Source organism: Brienomyrus brachyistius, chromosome 1 (genome assembly GCF_023856365.1).
Source record: "Brienomyrus brachyistius isolate T26 chromosome 1, BBRACH_0.4, whole genome shotgun sequence".
Classification (NCBI taxonomy): Eukaryota; Metazoa; Chordata; class Actinopteri; order Osteoglossiformes; family Mormyridae; genus Brienomyrus; species Brienomyrus brachyistius.
This window is the reverse complement of record NC_064533.1, coordinates 19370805-19385840: the sequence shown is the minus strand read 5'-3', so window position 1 is coordinate 19385840 and position 15036 is coordinate 19370805. Positions and strand designations below refer to the sequence as shown.

The 15036-nt window shown below is 48.2% G+C and overlaps 1 protein-coding gene across 9 annotated transcripts in view; it reads left to right on the top strand.

The window, feature by feature from the left end:
* The window catches only part of prkag2a (protein kinase, AMP-activated, gamma 2 non-catalytic subunit a), a 65545-nt gene that overhangs the window by 21328 nt on the left and 29181 nt on the right, over positions 1–15036 (top strand). Inside the window, exon 1 of one of the 9 annotated variants that reach the window (XM_049010206.1) lies at positions 13834–14484. The exons of 7 other annotated variants lie outside the window; for them this stretch is intronic. In XM_049010206.1, coding sequence (XP_048866163.1) covers positions 14391–14484 — 94 coding nt within the window. In that variant the 5' untranslated portion in view covers positions 13834–14390. Of the gene's footprint in view, positions 1–13833; positions 14485–15036 lie in introns of those variants that run through there. One more of the 9 variants, XM_049010215.1, reaches the window with a different exon arrangement.

Here is a 15036-nt window from a genome sequence, read left to right as displayed (position 1 = left end):
GCTGCCCATTTGCGGAGCAGCTGTGTAAATTCACGCCGTTTTATTCTGTCTCCTGCCTGAGGCATCTTCCTCACTGTGTCGCGCCTGAATGCTCTCGTGAAACAGCCTTCTGACTACTCACTCCTGAGTGGCTGGACGTGGACGTGCAGAGAGATCCTGTTGCTTTGGCTGTGCCCTTGGCAGCCCTTCCCCAATCGGGGACTGGCAGGTGCTCCTGCACCTTTAACGGCTCTTTTGGCAGAGGAGGATGTTTTGAAGGTCCAGAACTGGGCTGAGCAGATCCTGGGGGTGGAGCATGGGGTGGCTCCTGGGTGTCGGTAGGTGGTGCAGATACTGCTCTTTAACACACAGGATGCCAGCTGTGTGGGCGGCAACAGAAGAATTATCAGAACATCAGACCGTGATTGGTTAGAGTTCGATAAATTATGTAGAGGGCGTGTCTCAATCAGCGGGTGCATGTTTTGGCCAGACCTGTGGAGTGCATTAAGATTTTACCAGCAGTACTTTTGCAAGGCAGCTAAGGGAGGCGCTGTGGCCAGAGCTATGAGCTTATGCAGGATCTACCCTAGGCAGAGCTCAAGACTGTGACCACACTGCCACCCTGTGGTCACAGCAGTCCACTGCCGCCTTGCAGAATAGAAAACGACCTTTTGAGTTTTTTTTTTTTCTTCCCCCAATCATCTGCACGCAGGTGTGCTCTTGTAACAGAAATATGGATATACTAGGATGTACAGATACTTCTATGGGAGAGACATGGATTGTCTGCCAGAAGCGGTTATCTAACTTATTGAAGTGGCATCAGAAGGATGGAATCCTGGAGGGGGGCATTTGAGTATGCTGGGCAGGCACTGATGTGGTGGGGGGGGGGGTGATGGTGAACGTTTTGTTGATTAATTAGTGATTCTGTTAAACTAGTGATCAGTTACATTCATCCACAGCCATGCCTGTGTCTTGGGGACTTGCAATGTGGATTTAGTGGGGGGTGAATTAAGGACAGTGAAGGATTTAGGCCAGGAACAAGCACCCGGACTGCAGCTGTCTCTTTAATAGTATTAGAGGGTTGAGTGGACTCTGGCAAGCTGAGTCATCTATACACTATATGGACAAAAGTATTGGGACACTTGGCCATTACACCTACAGGAACCTTTATGCCGTCACATTCTAAATCCATAGGCATCAGTATGGAGTTGATTCTCCCTTTGGAACTATAACAGCTGCCATTCTTCTGGGAAGGCTTTCCACAAGATTTTGGAGCATTTCTGTGGGAATTTTTGCCCATTCATCCCGAAAACCATTTGTGAGGTCAGGCACTAATGTTGGACATGAAGGCCTGGCTCACAATCTCCATTCTAGTTCATGCCAAAGATGTTCAGTGGGGTTGAGGTCAGGGTTCAGTGTGGGACTGTGTCCCAGTTCTTCCACACCAAAACTCACCCAGCCATGTCTTTATGGACCTTGCTTTGCGCACTGGGACCCAGTCATGCAGGAACAGAAAAGGACTTTCCCAAACCCAGATTCATCCATCAGACTGCTAGACAAAGAAACGTGATTCATCACTCCACTGCTCCAGTGTCAGTGCTTTACTCCACTCTGTCCGAAGCTTGGCATCGTGTTTGGCGATTTGAGGCTTACATGCAGTACAGCTGCTTGGCCATTAGAAGCCCATTCCATGATGCTCCCGGTGTACAGTTTTGTGCTGGCGTTAATGCCAGAGGAAGTTTGGAACTCTGCAGTTATTGAGTCAACAAAGCTTTGATGACTGTTACGTACTATGCACCTCAGCACTTGTTGACCCGCACTGTTACTTTACATGGTCTGCCACCTCATGGCTGAGTTTCTGTTGTTCCTAAACGCTTCCAATTTGCAATAATACCACTTAGTTGACCGTGGAATATCTAGCATGGAACAAATTTCACAAACTGACTTATTGCAAAGGTGGCATCCTATGACGGAACCATGCATGAATTAACTGAGCTCTTCAGAGGGACCCATTCTTTCACAAATGTTTGTAAACCTGACTGCATGGCCAGGTGCAGTGAGTCTGAATGAAACACCCGAATTCAGTGACTGAGAGGTGTGTCCCAATTTGTTCATGTAGTGTATGAATCCGTCAGTGGCAAGCCAGCGGATGAGGATGAGGGAGGGGAAGAGCTGAAATAAATACAACCCCCCCCAGCCTGCTCAGACATTTCTCGACCCTTTGTCACTTACTGGACGGAAACATCATCTTCAGATCTTACGACCGCGACTTCCCCCTACGATGAAAAGCCTCCCAGCATGATGTCGCAGGGAGAACACCATCTGCATCGTGGGATCAATGCCCGGCACACCACGTGTCTGGGATTGCTGCCCAGACATCGGGAAGAGAGCACGGAGGGCAGGGCAGCTGACCGCCTAAGGCGTGTGAAGCCTAAGGGGGTGTGTCACCAGGCTGCGCTTGCAACGCAATTAGCCCCCTCACCCGCGAATCAGCATCCGCCTCTTTGGGAACTTGCGACAGATTTAGTTACGCAACCTGCCACTAGGTGGCCACAAAGAAACTTGCCAAGGATTTTCGACACAGCAAAAGGTTGGTTTTACCCAAGGGGACGTTTACTATCGTAATGAAAAAATGTACATCTAAGACTCGACGCAAGCGTAGCACTCAAAGGTTGTTTGTTTACACATTTGTGCTGAAGCTGGTTTCTGTATTTTGAGAAGTAACTACAGTAACCCATCGACTGATTCCCTGTAGACACTCAGCCAGTGTCACCGTCTGTCCTGGGAATGGTGGCACGAAGCCGGGTTCCACTCCGGGTAGGAAGCCCAGAGCATCACAGTGGCTTCCTGTTCTCTTGAATTCCAGGAGAAATGGTTAGGGACGATACCAACGTTATCAATTTCCATGCGGTGTTGAGGTGGGGGGAGGGGTGCTCTGCTGTCAAGCCTGGGGAGGGACCCAGTTCTGATAATTCTAACACTAGTTAGTGTGATCACATGGCCAGAAATAGCAACATTAGTAGTTGTTGGACTGAAGAAGGTGAGAAAGGTGATCTATTCATAACAACTGGTTTGTATGTATTACATGGATAGTCTCATCCTGCTTTTGAATGAATGATTAAAAAAGTTCTTGTAACAATGCAGTAATGTCTGTAGTAGCCATAAAGGTAGCTGTATACATACAGCGTTTATTTTTTTTTACTGTTAAGTTTATTGCATGAAGGGTGTGTATCGCTCCAATCGGGTCACAGAACAGCCCATCGCTGCTACAAGCCCCGCCCCTGAGACTAGCTGCTCCAATTAGCAATGTGGGAATTCTTGGTTACTAGTGGCATTCAGTTATCCCGGTAACAGGCAAATAAAACAATGGCATGTTAAGCCATGCAGGCCTCACAGCTCTGGCAAGTGATTGGCTAATTACTGGCCTTCGATTGTCACATACTGTACATTTCAGCGTGGCGCTGCAATCGCGGGATGCTGGCAATGCTGTGTCACACTTTGCTTGGCGACCCAAGATGAAGGCCGTCGAAGGCACCCCAACTTGTATGAAACCACCAAATCTTTCATAAAGGGAACAGAAATGGTCTTCATTGGTGTTTTATTCAGTCTTCCCATTAGGTGACATAGGCGGCCGCCTAGGGCACCATCTTCTGAGGGGGTGCCGGTGTTCTGACGAGTTGAGCTACCTATCGAGACGTACTATCGAGCCTTTTTGCACATGTGCAGTTCCACCGTTTGGGGGTTAGGGTTAGGTTTTAGGGGTTAGGGTTTTATGGTTTGTTTGGGGTTAAGGTTAGGGCTGTCGATTTTTGCACTATGGTAGCCTAACTAGACAAAGTAGCTCAACTCGACAGAACACCGTTTTAGCAAACTGCTGGCTTCCCCTCCCCCACCTGACGAGCTTCACCGCCAGTGCCCCCCAGTGTAAGGAGCATGTAGCAGTTTTAATTTTGTTGATGTTAAGTTATCGTCAATGACCTTTATTTTCAGACTAAAACGTGACAATGGCTAAATTAAAATTATTTCACGAAGCCTATGACGAAGTGTATTGACAATTTTTGTCAATGAATAAAAACAAGACAAGATCCAATCAGACCTGATGAATACCCCTGCCGTATGCGAACTACAACTAAGATTTAAAGAGGTCCAGTTAGAGAAAAATAATTAACTAAAATAATTTAGATGACTAAGTATGACAACTAAATTACATATTAGTCAAAAGACTATGACTAAGATTAAATGAAAATGTTAATTTTCCAAAATTAACACTGGCATGTAGAGCAAGAGTGAAATTGGGTGGTGAACTTGGCTAAGGGTTCAACAAGGCCTTGGCCCAGCACTGGGAGGCAATATGAGGATAAGGGCCTTGCTGGGAGGCAGTACGAGGATAAGGGCCTTGCTGGGAGGCAGTACGAGGCCTTGCTGACTTTATTTAGGTCTCTGAGTGCCTCTTGTTGGGCTGCTGAACATGAGTCTCCTGTCTTGACGCCTTGCTGTAGGCCCTGATGTCAGCACCTTCCATTATCGCTGACTGTGGCCTCGCTGGGTTTCCATGCTCCCTGCCGGGCCCACATTTTTGATCGGGCAACTCTGGCATCTTGGGCTGTATCCAGAATGTTCCAAATCCCCGCCCCCCCCCCTCCCAGCAACACCCACAACTTTTCTTCACATGGTTGAAAATTGACTTCCCAGTGCAGTATTTCCCAGACACCCCCCCCTCTCCCCCACCCACATTTTATTGTGGTTACAATCACACCTGCTGCAATTGGGCTGGACCGGACGGTGAAGGTTGTGTTGAGTGACATCAGACAAGCTGCCCAATGCTTCGCCCATGCAACCTCTGCGTCTCCCAAATGCTCACATGATGGCACCCCCTGCTCATTAAATTCAGCTCCCTCCTTCTCACCACCTCACTTCCCAGTTGAATTTGTGATCTGGGCATGTGCATAAACCTCTTTCCCACCATATTTAAGGACCCGACTAGACACTGATAATGCCAATTTAAAATGCCCTTGTGGTTTAAGGTGAGTCCTGCTTTGTCCCCCATATGTGCTACATGGTTATTTAGTCAGTTATGAGCTGCCTGCCTCATGGCTCAAGACCCTGTATTTATCCTTCATTTGCAGGAACAAGGGTTAAACATTTCTGTCTCGTAAACATCATACTATGGGTGAGTCACAGAGGTCCCATTATGCTGGAAGATTGTCATCATGCTCTCAGTGTACAGAGGGATTGTGGGTGATTTAGTCAGCCTGATGGAGTGAAATGGCTGACCCCCACCCCAATTTTCCCCCCATTATCTGCCTAGCTGTGATGCCTTCTTGCTGATGGAGATTAACTGCATGTGAGCATAGGTCTGGGTAGTGCTTCATTTGCCGTAATACATCAATTAAACTTACTCCTTTTGAGATATGCCTCGCTTCCCTTTCGTCCTGAGGTTGTCACGGCGACATGGCAGTGCCGTAATTCTGTTTTTGCATTCTGTAAATATTTCTTAAATGGTCCAGGCCAGAGTAAGACATGGCATTCCGGACCTGCAAATGTGCTTCATAATGTTTAATCTCTCAGTCCGCGAGGTGCCCTGTAGGAGACGGACAGGTCTGTAAGACGTGCAGATTCAAGCAGGTCAGCCAATCACGGCACCTACGTGCATTACCAGACCCTATCACAGCCTGCCCCACCTGACATCTGGTCACATGACACTTTCTCTGTCTGACAGGCTAAAACCCTCATGTTTAGCTAACGGCATTACATGGTTTCTTTCTAACAGGCCGCCTTCTGAACATTTTCCTTCCGGAAACGTCACATGGCAGCAGGGACTGACATCCAGCACTGCTCGCTCACACGGACCTCAGCTGCACAAACTCTGATCCGCAGCTGTCGTCCAGTCATTCCGGTCCATCCACGCCCCCCCCCCCCCCCCCAATTCCCCCTGGATATTCTTGTTCCATTTTTATTTATCATTTTAATGAACTTTAAATCCACCTTTTAATTCTGCCTGCTGTCAGACGTGTACAGAAGCTGTAGAGGTCGGGTAGCCCCATTCAGGGGATTGCTGGGTGTGTGACTGGCATTTCAAACCCCACCAACCCACCCAGGCCACAGTAATGGTCACTAGCCTTAATACTCCGTCTGCAGTGTGTTCATCCGCGTCCCCCCACTGTGTTTAATTATCTGGCTTATCACCAATTAAGATATTAAATTAAGCTTTAAGAGTTCCTCCCCACAAATGCCCCTGTCATATGATATAATTGCCCCCTACGCCCCTGGGGGGACTCTCATATCTTTCAAAACACTCAAATAGTTTCCAGCCTTATACCCTGAGTGTGAGGAGGAAATGCTCTGGAAGGCGTCCAGAGGCACAAGGTGACCCTGCATAACGGCAGCGGTGATGGTGGTAGGCGGCGCTGCTCCGTCCTTCAGGCTCACACACTTGATGCGTCGCTTTGGCCCTGTCACCATAGGATCTGAGTCAGCCGTGGATGTGACTCGCGCATGCAGCAGCAGTGCAAGCAGCTGAAAACTAAAAGTAACTTGGACCATTTTAGTTTAGTTTTTTTTTAAGCCTTTTACTTGAATAGTTGAATGCTTTAATATAACGTGGTTGATGTGCACGCGCCTCCGCAGCGCGACCGACAGATTATCCTCTGCAGAGGTGCCTTTGGATTGGCTGTGGGGTCCGATGGGTGCCACCACAGTAAGGTTCGGGTCAGTGGAGTACATTTGGGTACGGGCAGGTAGGGACATGTGTCATCTAGCTACCACCCCCAACCCTGCTGCCTGCCTTGACTGAAGGCAAGTTGTTCATAAGTCGCGTCAGTTCAGCATTTCTTTTCAAAGACTGGATATGACCAGTTAAAATGTAAAAAAAAAAATACCAAAAGATGGAGGAGGTGGTTAACAGTAAATGGCCCTTGACCTTCTCAAGGGCGCTGGGTCACCCAGAACACGTCATGTCATGAGAAGGGTTCAGTCCAAGGACCTGATTTCACGGGCCTGATGCGGGGGAGGGGGCAGTTTGTTGATATGCGGATAGCGCCTAACCCCCTCTGCAGCTCCCCTCTGCCAAGCTCACCCAGCCGTGTCCTCCTGTGGTCTCCTGTAAATCCCACAAACTGCTCTTTGGAAAAGGCCTCAGGCTCTGTCCTCATAACTTGTGGGTCCTTAATGACCTTAATTATGCCAAGTTTATGTTCACTCAGTACGAGCGTTCATGTGCAGTTTTTTTTCTTTCGCAATCACGTTAAAATCCATGCCTGTCCCTGTCCACGGATACAGTATGGGAATTTGAAAGGCAGTAATAAATGTGAAATATATGTTCCTATAAGCCACAGCAGTATGAAACAGTTCATGAATTCATTTATATATTTGCTTACATAAATGCTCATAAAGTCCTTTTAATGGAGTAATTCAGGTTAAGGGCCTTAGTTTAGGAGTACAGCAGCGATGGAACCTTTTCAGGTTCTGAGCCAGTGTCCTCGGCCCCGAACCGGTATTTATGTATCGGTCTGGGAATTTTCCACTGGAACGCTGGCTTTGGGATACTGATAAGCTTGACTCCACCTCCTCATGCTGTTTGGAGATTCTCTGATGCTAGGGATGTACTTGCAATCTGCCTGTGTTTCAGCTCCTTTGTCTCCTGTGTCCTGTCACCCAATGGGGGGGGAGGGGGGTAACCAGTTAGAGTCCACCCTCGTCTTTTGACAAGGCATCACAGAGTTGGGCTTGGGGAGAGACTATGTGATTCAGCAGCTGGGTGTGTGTGTGTGTGTGTGTGTGTGTGTGTGTGTGTGTGTGTGTATATGTGTGTATGGCTCCTGTATATAAAAATCTAGGCCGGTATGCATAAAATTTCACCTTTAAGTACGTCACAATTCTAAGAGTGATTTTGCTCCTACTCCCAGACTTAAGAATAGGTGGCATGCATAAACATTCTTAAGTGTTGAGTAGGTCTCAGTTCTTAAATTATTTAAGAGAGCTGGAGAGGACTCCTAAACCAGTTCGGAGTTGGCAGCTGCACTGCGCGCACCCAGACGGAGACCGCGCACTTTCCGTCAAAGAAAGGACGTCCTGCAGATGTACGACACTAATGATTTGATGAAAAGGTACAGGCTCGATGGTGAGGACATTCTTGTTTCCGATCTAGTTGTGACGTGGGAGATTGTATTCGCCTCCTGTGACACTGCGCTCACTGCTGAAGTGAAGGTGATAATGATGCTAGGTTTTTTTTGCCAACTGCAGTAGTGCTCCAGTGATGATTTTGGTCCCTCACAGTCTACAGTAAGCAGAGCCATAAATAGTACTCTGATGGCCTTGATGGCAGCGAATATAGTGAGACAGTTCATCCAGCGAAGCATACAACGGAAGGAAGCCGCTGTTATGGGGATCGCGGGCTTCCCAGGCGTGGTTGGAGCGATCCACTGCACTCGTGCACATAACCGGTGTAGCATCACATGTCCAATAATAAAATTTAAATGCACCAAATGTATAACAAATATCTAACATTTTGTTTCTTGTATCACAATTGTGAAATATAGAGCACACAGGGCTACAAGAGCTGTGGTCGAGAGAGGAATCGGACAGCTGAAAAGGCGACTCCATGAAGAAATTAGACTTTTCCCTCTTTGTGCAAGTACTGCAGAGTCATTACAGCGTGTGGTATACTGCACAATATTGGCAAAACTGTCAATCTTCCACTGCCAGTTGATGGTGACAGTGATGACGACGATAACGATGACAGTATTAGTGATGCCATGAATGACATGCAGGTTGCTTCAGGGAGAGCGTCAGTAAGGGACTGCGTACAAAACCCAAGGGATGAGGCAGAAGTGTAGTCGGGGATGGAGCGGAGGAGTCGATAGCCAAGAGTCAGTCCTACGCCAACACGCCACACAGGGAAGTGGGAGAGACAGGAGGATGAGATGGGTTAGGGGCGGCAGGCAAGTGGGCAGCAGGAGCAGGGAAATGAAACGATTGACAGAGCTTAAACGCTCAGTAAGGCTCCATCCAGGATGACAACAATACTTTGCGATCTGTGCAAGGTAGCAATCATCTTTGGACTGCAGTCGGATTGCTTGCAGCTTGTGTGCTGTTCCTATGTGGGTGTGGCTGCTGGTGCGGCCATGACAGATATGTTGTATAAAGTCCTACATTAACGGATTGATGTCACTAATATATTCACTGTGCAGCTCCTCTATTGGTTGAACTCGGTAGCTGGGGCGGGGTTTTATTTGTAGTCTTCATTTCACGACACTTAAGTGCTGGCTCTGTCAGCACTTGGGAATTGGGCTTAGACTTTGCTGAAAGTTACTTTTTAGCATCTTTATAGAATGCTCTTAGGTAATACTTTTTGCTAAGAATTTTTTTTATTATTAAGTCAAAGTGTACGACTATTCTTAAGACAATTCTTAGGAAGTTTTATGCATACCAACATACCATACCAACAATGGCCCTGTTTTATAAAAATCTGTGACTGTAATCATCCATCCATCCATCCATCCATCCATTTTCCAAACCGCTTATCCTATTGGGTTGTGGGGGGTCCGGAGCCTATCCCGGGAGCAATGGGCACGAGGCAGGGAACAATCCAGGATGGGGGGCAGCCCATCGCAGGGCTGACTGTAATCAAAAAAGTAAAAATGCCAAAGGTTAAGGATAGGGCTGAGGCTAAGGTCTCAGATCCGCAAAACCCAGAAATGCCAGGCACTGTCACAATGTCAACACAAGGACCCCCCCCTCCCCCCCCCCCGAGCCTCATTGCCACCAGTCCCACTTAGGATCCGTTGACCCATTTTATCCTTCTGAGTGAACCGAATCATCACAAGCTTAGTCTGTCCCCCAAAAAGTTCCTTTCTGAAGTGCTCGTTATCTCAGACCACAACCAGACTACCAGATACATCTACTCCAAACCCTCCTCCGACTGCAGAAACTGCATGTCCCCAGACCTCGCGCACCTCAGAACGAGATGCTCAGAGGTTTTGTCTTGCCCAGCAGTCCTCCTCCACAGAAGGATCAATATGCTCCACGTGTCTGTTCGTAGCCACAGTTTAATGCAACCTCCTCCACTGCAACCCCAACAGCGAGCCCTTGTTCAGAACTTTCACACTAACATCATATAGTGCCTTCTTGGAGGCATCCAGAAAGTTCTTCAATTGGGCACTCTGAAGGAGAGGAAAAAGACAGTCATCTTAAACAGCACCTGGCACTGCCACTGTCCTCAAACATAGCACATACTTACTCCGACTTACATGAGCCCAAGACGACTTCTCATACATTTCCACAATCGTGGCTAAAAATTTGAAAATGACACAAGTTATCTATGGCATACTACAGTACAATTACAAGCATTTCATAAGTTTCTAAGGCTGTTATTGACAGTTACATTAAGCTTATGCAGAGTTAATATTTTCAGTGTTGGTCCTTCTTTTTCAAGACCTCTGCAACTCGCCCTGGCTGCTGTCAGTCAACTTCTGGGCCAAATCCTGACTGATAGCAGCCCATTCTAACATAATCAACGTTTGAAGTTTATCACAATATGTGGGTTTTTGTTTGTCCGTCCACCTCTTGAAGATTGACCACAAGTTCTCAATGGGATTAAGGTCTGGGGTTGATGTTTTGTTCCCCGAGCCACTTAGTTATCACTTTTGCCTTATAGCACAGTGCTCCTTCTTGCTGGAAAAAGGCATTATTTATCACCAAACTGTTCTTGGGTGGGTGGGAGAAGTTGCTCTCGGAGGATGTTTTGGTGCCATTCTTTATTCATGGCTGTGTTCATAGGCAAAATTGTGAGTGGGTCCAGTCCTTTGGCTGAGAAGTAACCCCACACATGAATGGTCTCAGGATGCTTTACTGTTGGCATGACACAGGACTGATGGTAGCGCTCACCTTTTCTTCTCCGGTCAATCATTTTTCCAGATGAACCAAACAATCAGACAGGGGATTCAGCAGAGAAAATGACTTCGCCCCAGTCCTCAGCAGTCCAATCCCTGTACCTTTTGCTGAATATTAGTCTATCCCTGATGTTTTTTTTTGAAGAGAAGTGGCTTCTTTACTGCCCTTCATAACACCAGGCCATCCTCCAAAAGTCTTTGCCTCACTGTATATGCAGATGCACTCACACCTGCCTGCTCCTATTCCAGATTAAGCTCTGCACTGGTGGTGCCCAGATCCTGCAGCTGAATAGGAGCTTTAGGAGATGGTCCTGGCGCTTGCTGGACTTTCTTGGAGGCCCTGAAGCAGCCTTCACAACAATTGAACCTCTCACCTTAAAGTTCTTGATGATCCGATAAATGATTGATTTAGGTGCAATCTTACTAGCAGCAATATCCTTGCATGTGAAGCCCTTTTTGTGCAAAGCAATGATGACGCTTCCTTGCACGTGATGCATGTGTTTCCTTGCAGGTAACCATGGTTCACAAAGGAAGAACAATGGTTTCAAGCACCACCCTCCTTTTAAAGCAGCGGTGGCCAATCTTATCTGCAAAGGCCCGGTGTGTGTGCAGGTTTTCACTGCAACGCCATAATTAGGTCACTAATTAGAGGACTGATTGGCTGAAGAGTCCTCACACCTGGGTTTGAACAGCTGACCTAAAGGTTACCCCAAAAACCTGCAAACACACCGGCCCTTTGCGGATAAGATTGCCCCCCCCCCCTATTTTAAAGCATCCAGTCTGTATTCTGACTCTGACAGACTGATCTCCAGCCTCATCGTCAACACTGTCACCTGTGTCACTGAATCACTGAAAGGATGTCAGCAGGCCCTTTTGGGGCAGGGCTGAAATGCAGTGAAAATGGGTTTTTCTGATCACTCTTCATAACATTCTGGAGTATAAACAAATTGCCATCATAAAAACTGAGGCAGTAGCCTTTGTGAAAATTCATATGTGTGTCATTCTCAACTTTTGACCACGACTGTGAGTGAGCCTGAACATGCTCGACCCCCCCCCCCCCTTTACAAACGCAGAGACATCATCCGCATAAGCTGACAAAGCAATGTACCCAAGCCCTGCCGCCCTTGCAGCCTGGCTCTCAGCTTACACAGCAAGGCTCAATAGCCAATTAGTACAGCTGACTAGACAAGGGGCACCCCTGCCTGATATCCCTCTGCACCCTGATGGGGCAGCTCAGCCCAGACCCCACCTTAAGCATCACAGAAGCATCACCATACATAAACCCAATCCAAGGCATGGAAGTCATCCCTATTCCAAAAGCTCTAAGAGTGTTAGAATCATTCATGTGTATCTTTTTATCAAAGGCCTTTTCCTGATTTGATAGAAAATCACCCCCAAATCGAGCATGTCCTGTCCGCATCAGACCATTACATCACGCATCAAGAACTGATTGTCCTTTATTGTGTGCCCGGGAATACAGTAGGCCTGACTGAGGTGCACCAAGTCCTCCCTGTAGCACGCCTACCTATTGGAGAGGCATTTTGACACGATCTTATAGTCGGGGCAGAGCAAGGACAACGACCTGCATTTGAACAAGGATCCCAAATGCCCCTTCTTTGGAAGGAGAGTCAATGCAGCTCTCATGCAGCTAGTTGGAATCCTTCCAGCCCCCAATGTCCATTTAAAGACACCAAACAGATCCGGCCCCAACAAATCCCTGCTCCCGCTGGCAGACCATTGATGTCCGGCACCTTTCAAAGTGACAAACACCAAACATTTTTGTCTGTCAAACCCAGACTGAAAAAGGAACGTGTGGTATCCGTGACCCTAGTACTAAACATCCTTGTCCAGACTAAAACCCCCTCATCCGTTGATGTAGGAAGGACTTCAAAGCCTTCCTCTTCCATCCAAGTCACCTACAATCTCAAGTTTATCTCCAGTAACTGAGTCCCTTTCCAGCAAACTAACATCCCTCTCCAAAATGCAAAGGACAAAGGACTCAGACCCACACTGTGCCCACATCCCAGCAGGATGACAAATCAACAAATCCCTCCTTTTCCATCTGCCACTTTTCCCAGATCATGACGAAGTTGGTACAAAAACTCTCACCAAGAAGCAGCTTAGTGTTAAAACGCCAGTAAAACTTAGGCCTCGAGGTCCTTGACAAAAGCAAGCCAACCGACACCACGTGGTGGTCAGAAAAGGCACACAAAGATATACATGCTGTCAATACTCTATTCCATCCAAATTGTACATATTGGGCTTATCCAGCGGCGCTGACGTGACCATTTAATACCTTTAGCCATGTAGACTGTTCTGCATCATGTTTTCGTCTCCGCTCACATCTTCCAAGTCCTCATCCCATACTACCCTGAGGTGGAACTTTCCTGCAGTCCCTGACAACCCTACCAAAAGAGGAATGCTTCCATGCAATATCCATATCAGGAGCAAAAGGTGGCACATTGAAAACCACAACTTAGTTGGCAATACCAGCAGTATGACTGCAATATAAACACCTTGCACCGTGATCCTACGTTCAGTCAACTGATCAAGTAAGCTCATCCACTTCAGAAATGGCACCATTGCAACGCCAAGTCGGCCCTGTTGTATCCTACCTGCTTTGTCGCTCCTAACAAAACACCCTCCACTGTCACCTTGGGACCAGTTTCACATTTAATCCCATACAGCAACGAAATGATCAACTCACGCCCCTGAACTAAACCAAAAAGCATGCAGTGCATATAAACTGACTAAGTGCTGAATCGCAGAAAGAGAAACACACAAACGTGGTCTGCCTGCTCCCAGCAGTCACTCCAACAGGGGGAGAGATTTGGGTGGAGCTAGAGAGAAGGAAAGCTAGAGAGGGAGAGATGGAGAGAGGCAAAGTTTAGGAAATGAGCAGGCTGGAGCAGTGGGGAGTGGGCAGAGAGGGGGAGGGAGCAGAGAAATGTAGGAAGAAGGAGATGGCGAGAGGGAAAGAAAGATGGCAAGGGAGCAAGGATGAGAGGGAGAAAGATAGATGGGGGAGAGGTAAAGAGAGAGAGGTAGAGAGATGGGAGAGAGAGAGGCAAAGTTCAGGAAGTGTGGGGGGTGGGCAGTGTGTGTGTGGCAGAGGGGTGTGGAGAGCCAATCGCTGCCCCCGCAGCCTGTGCTGGGGTGGTTTCCTTTTACAGTCTATTTTAAAGAGGCTCTGCACAGCTGTACGTGACAGAGCAGGCAGCAGCAGGGTCGGAGTCTGCCAGCATTTCGGGGCCGAGCCACATTTCCCTCAGGAAACATTCACCGGCTGCTCTTCCTTCCGGAATTAACCGCCGAGGATCAGGGGCAAACGCCCCCACCCCCTAGCCTGGACCTCACTGCGATTCTGACCCAGGCTTCCCCTTTACCGCCTGCTGCCAAGGATGAATCTATTGGGGTGACCACCCCCCCCCCCCAGAAGGAGTGGGGTTTGTGGACCCTGCCTTGCTCTGGGCCCTCCGAGCTCAACGGCGCCCTCGACTGGCCTGCCCACCTCGGCGCTCCATGAAGCGATTCGGCAGCCTGCGGGGAAGCAGGAAGCGTAAGGACCAGGAGAGGCATATGGGCCGGCGCCAGTCCGAGCCCCACAGCCCTCTGGGTAAGAGCAAACCCAGCCTGTAGGTGGTGCGCTCCGCGTTCTCCACCTCCTGCTTCACCTTACGTCTGGTTATTATCTATGCCGGAATGGCCCATTCGGTGTATGGCGTGGGGGAGGCGTCGAGGGAGCCATTTAACATTTCAGAGCGAGTCGTTTCGATGTAGAGTCCAAAACAGGACTTGCGTGGGCTGTCCTGTGTGAGAGGTGACAGTACGGGCTTGACATGGATGACAACAAAGAAGTGAAGTTGTCAAAATGGCCTGTCCTGCCTCCCGTCATGATACCCACCCACAGCTGTCCACTCAGTATCTGGTGTAAAAGAGTGACACCGATGATGCAGTCCTGTCCTAATGGCTAATAAGGCTGACAGGTTTCTACAGCAGCATCCTACAGATTTAGGCTCGTCCTGGGGGGGGGGGGGGGTCTGTCTCTTGGGGTCAGTGTGACCCCTGAGACTTTTATCTGTGGTGAATTCCCATAATCCATCGATCTACGTAAATGCTACGTTTTCTTTTGTTTTGTTGTCCCTCCCACATTTGGGTGGGGCATTTG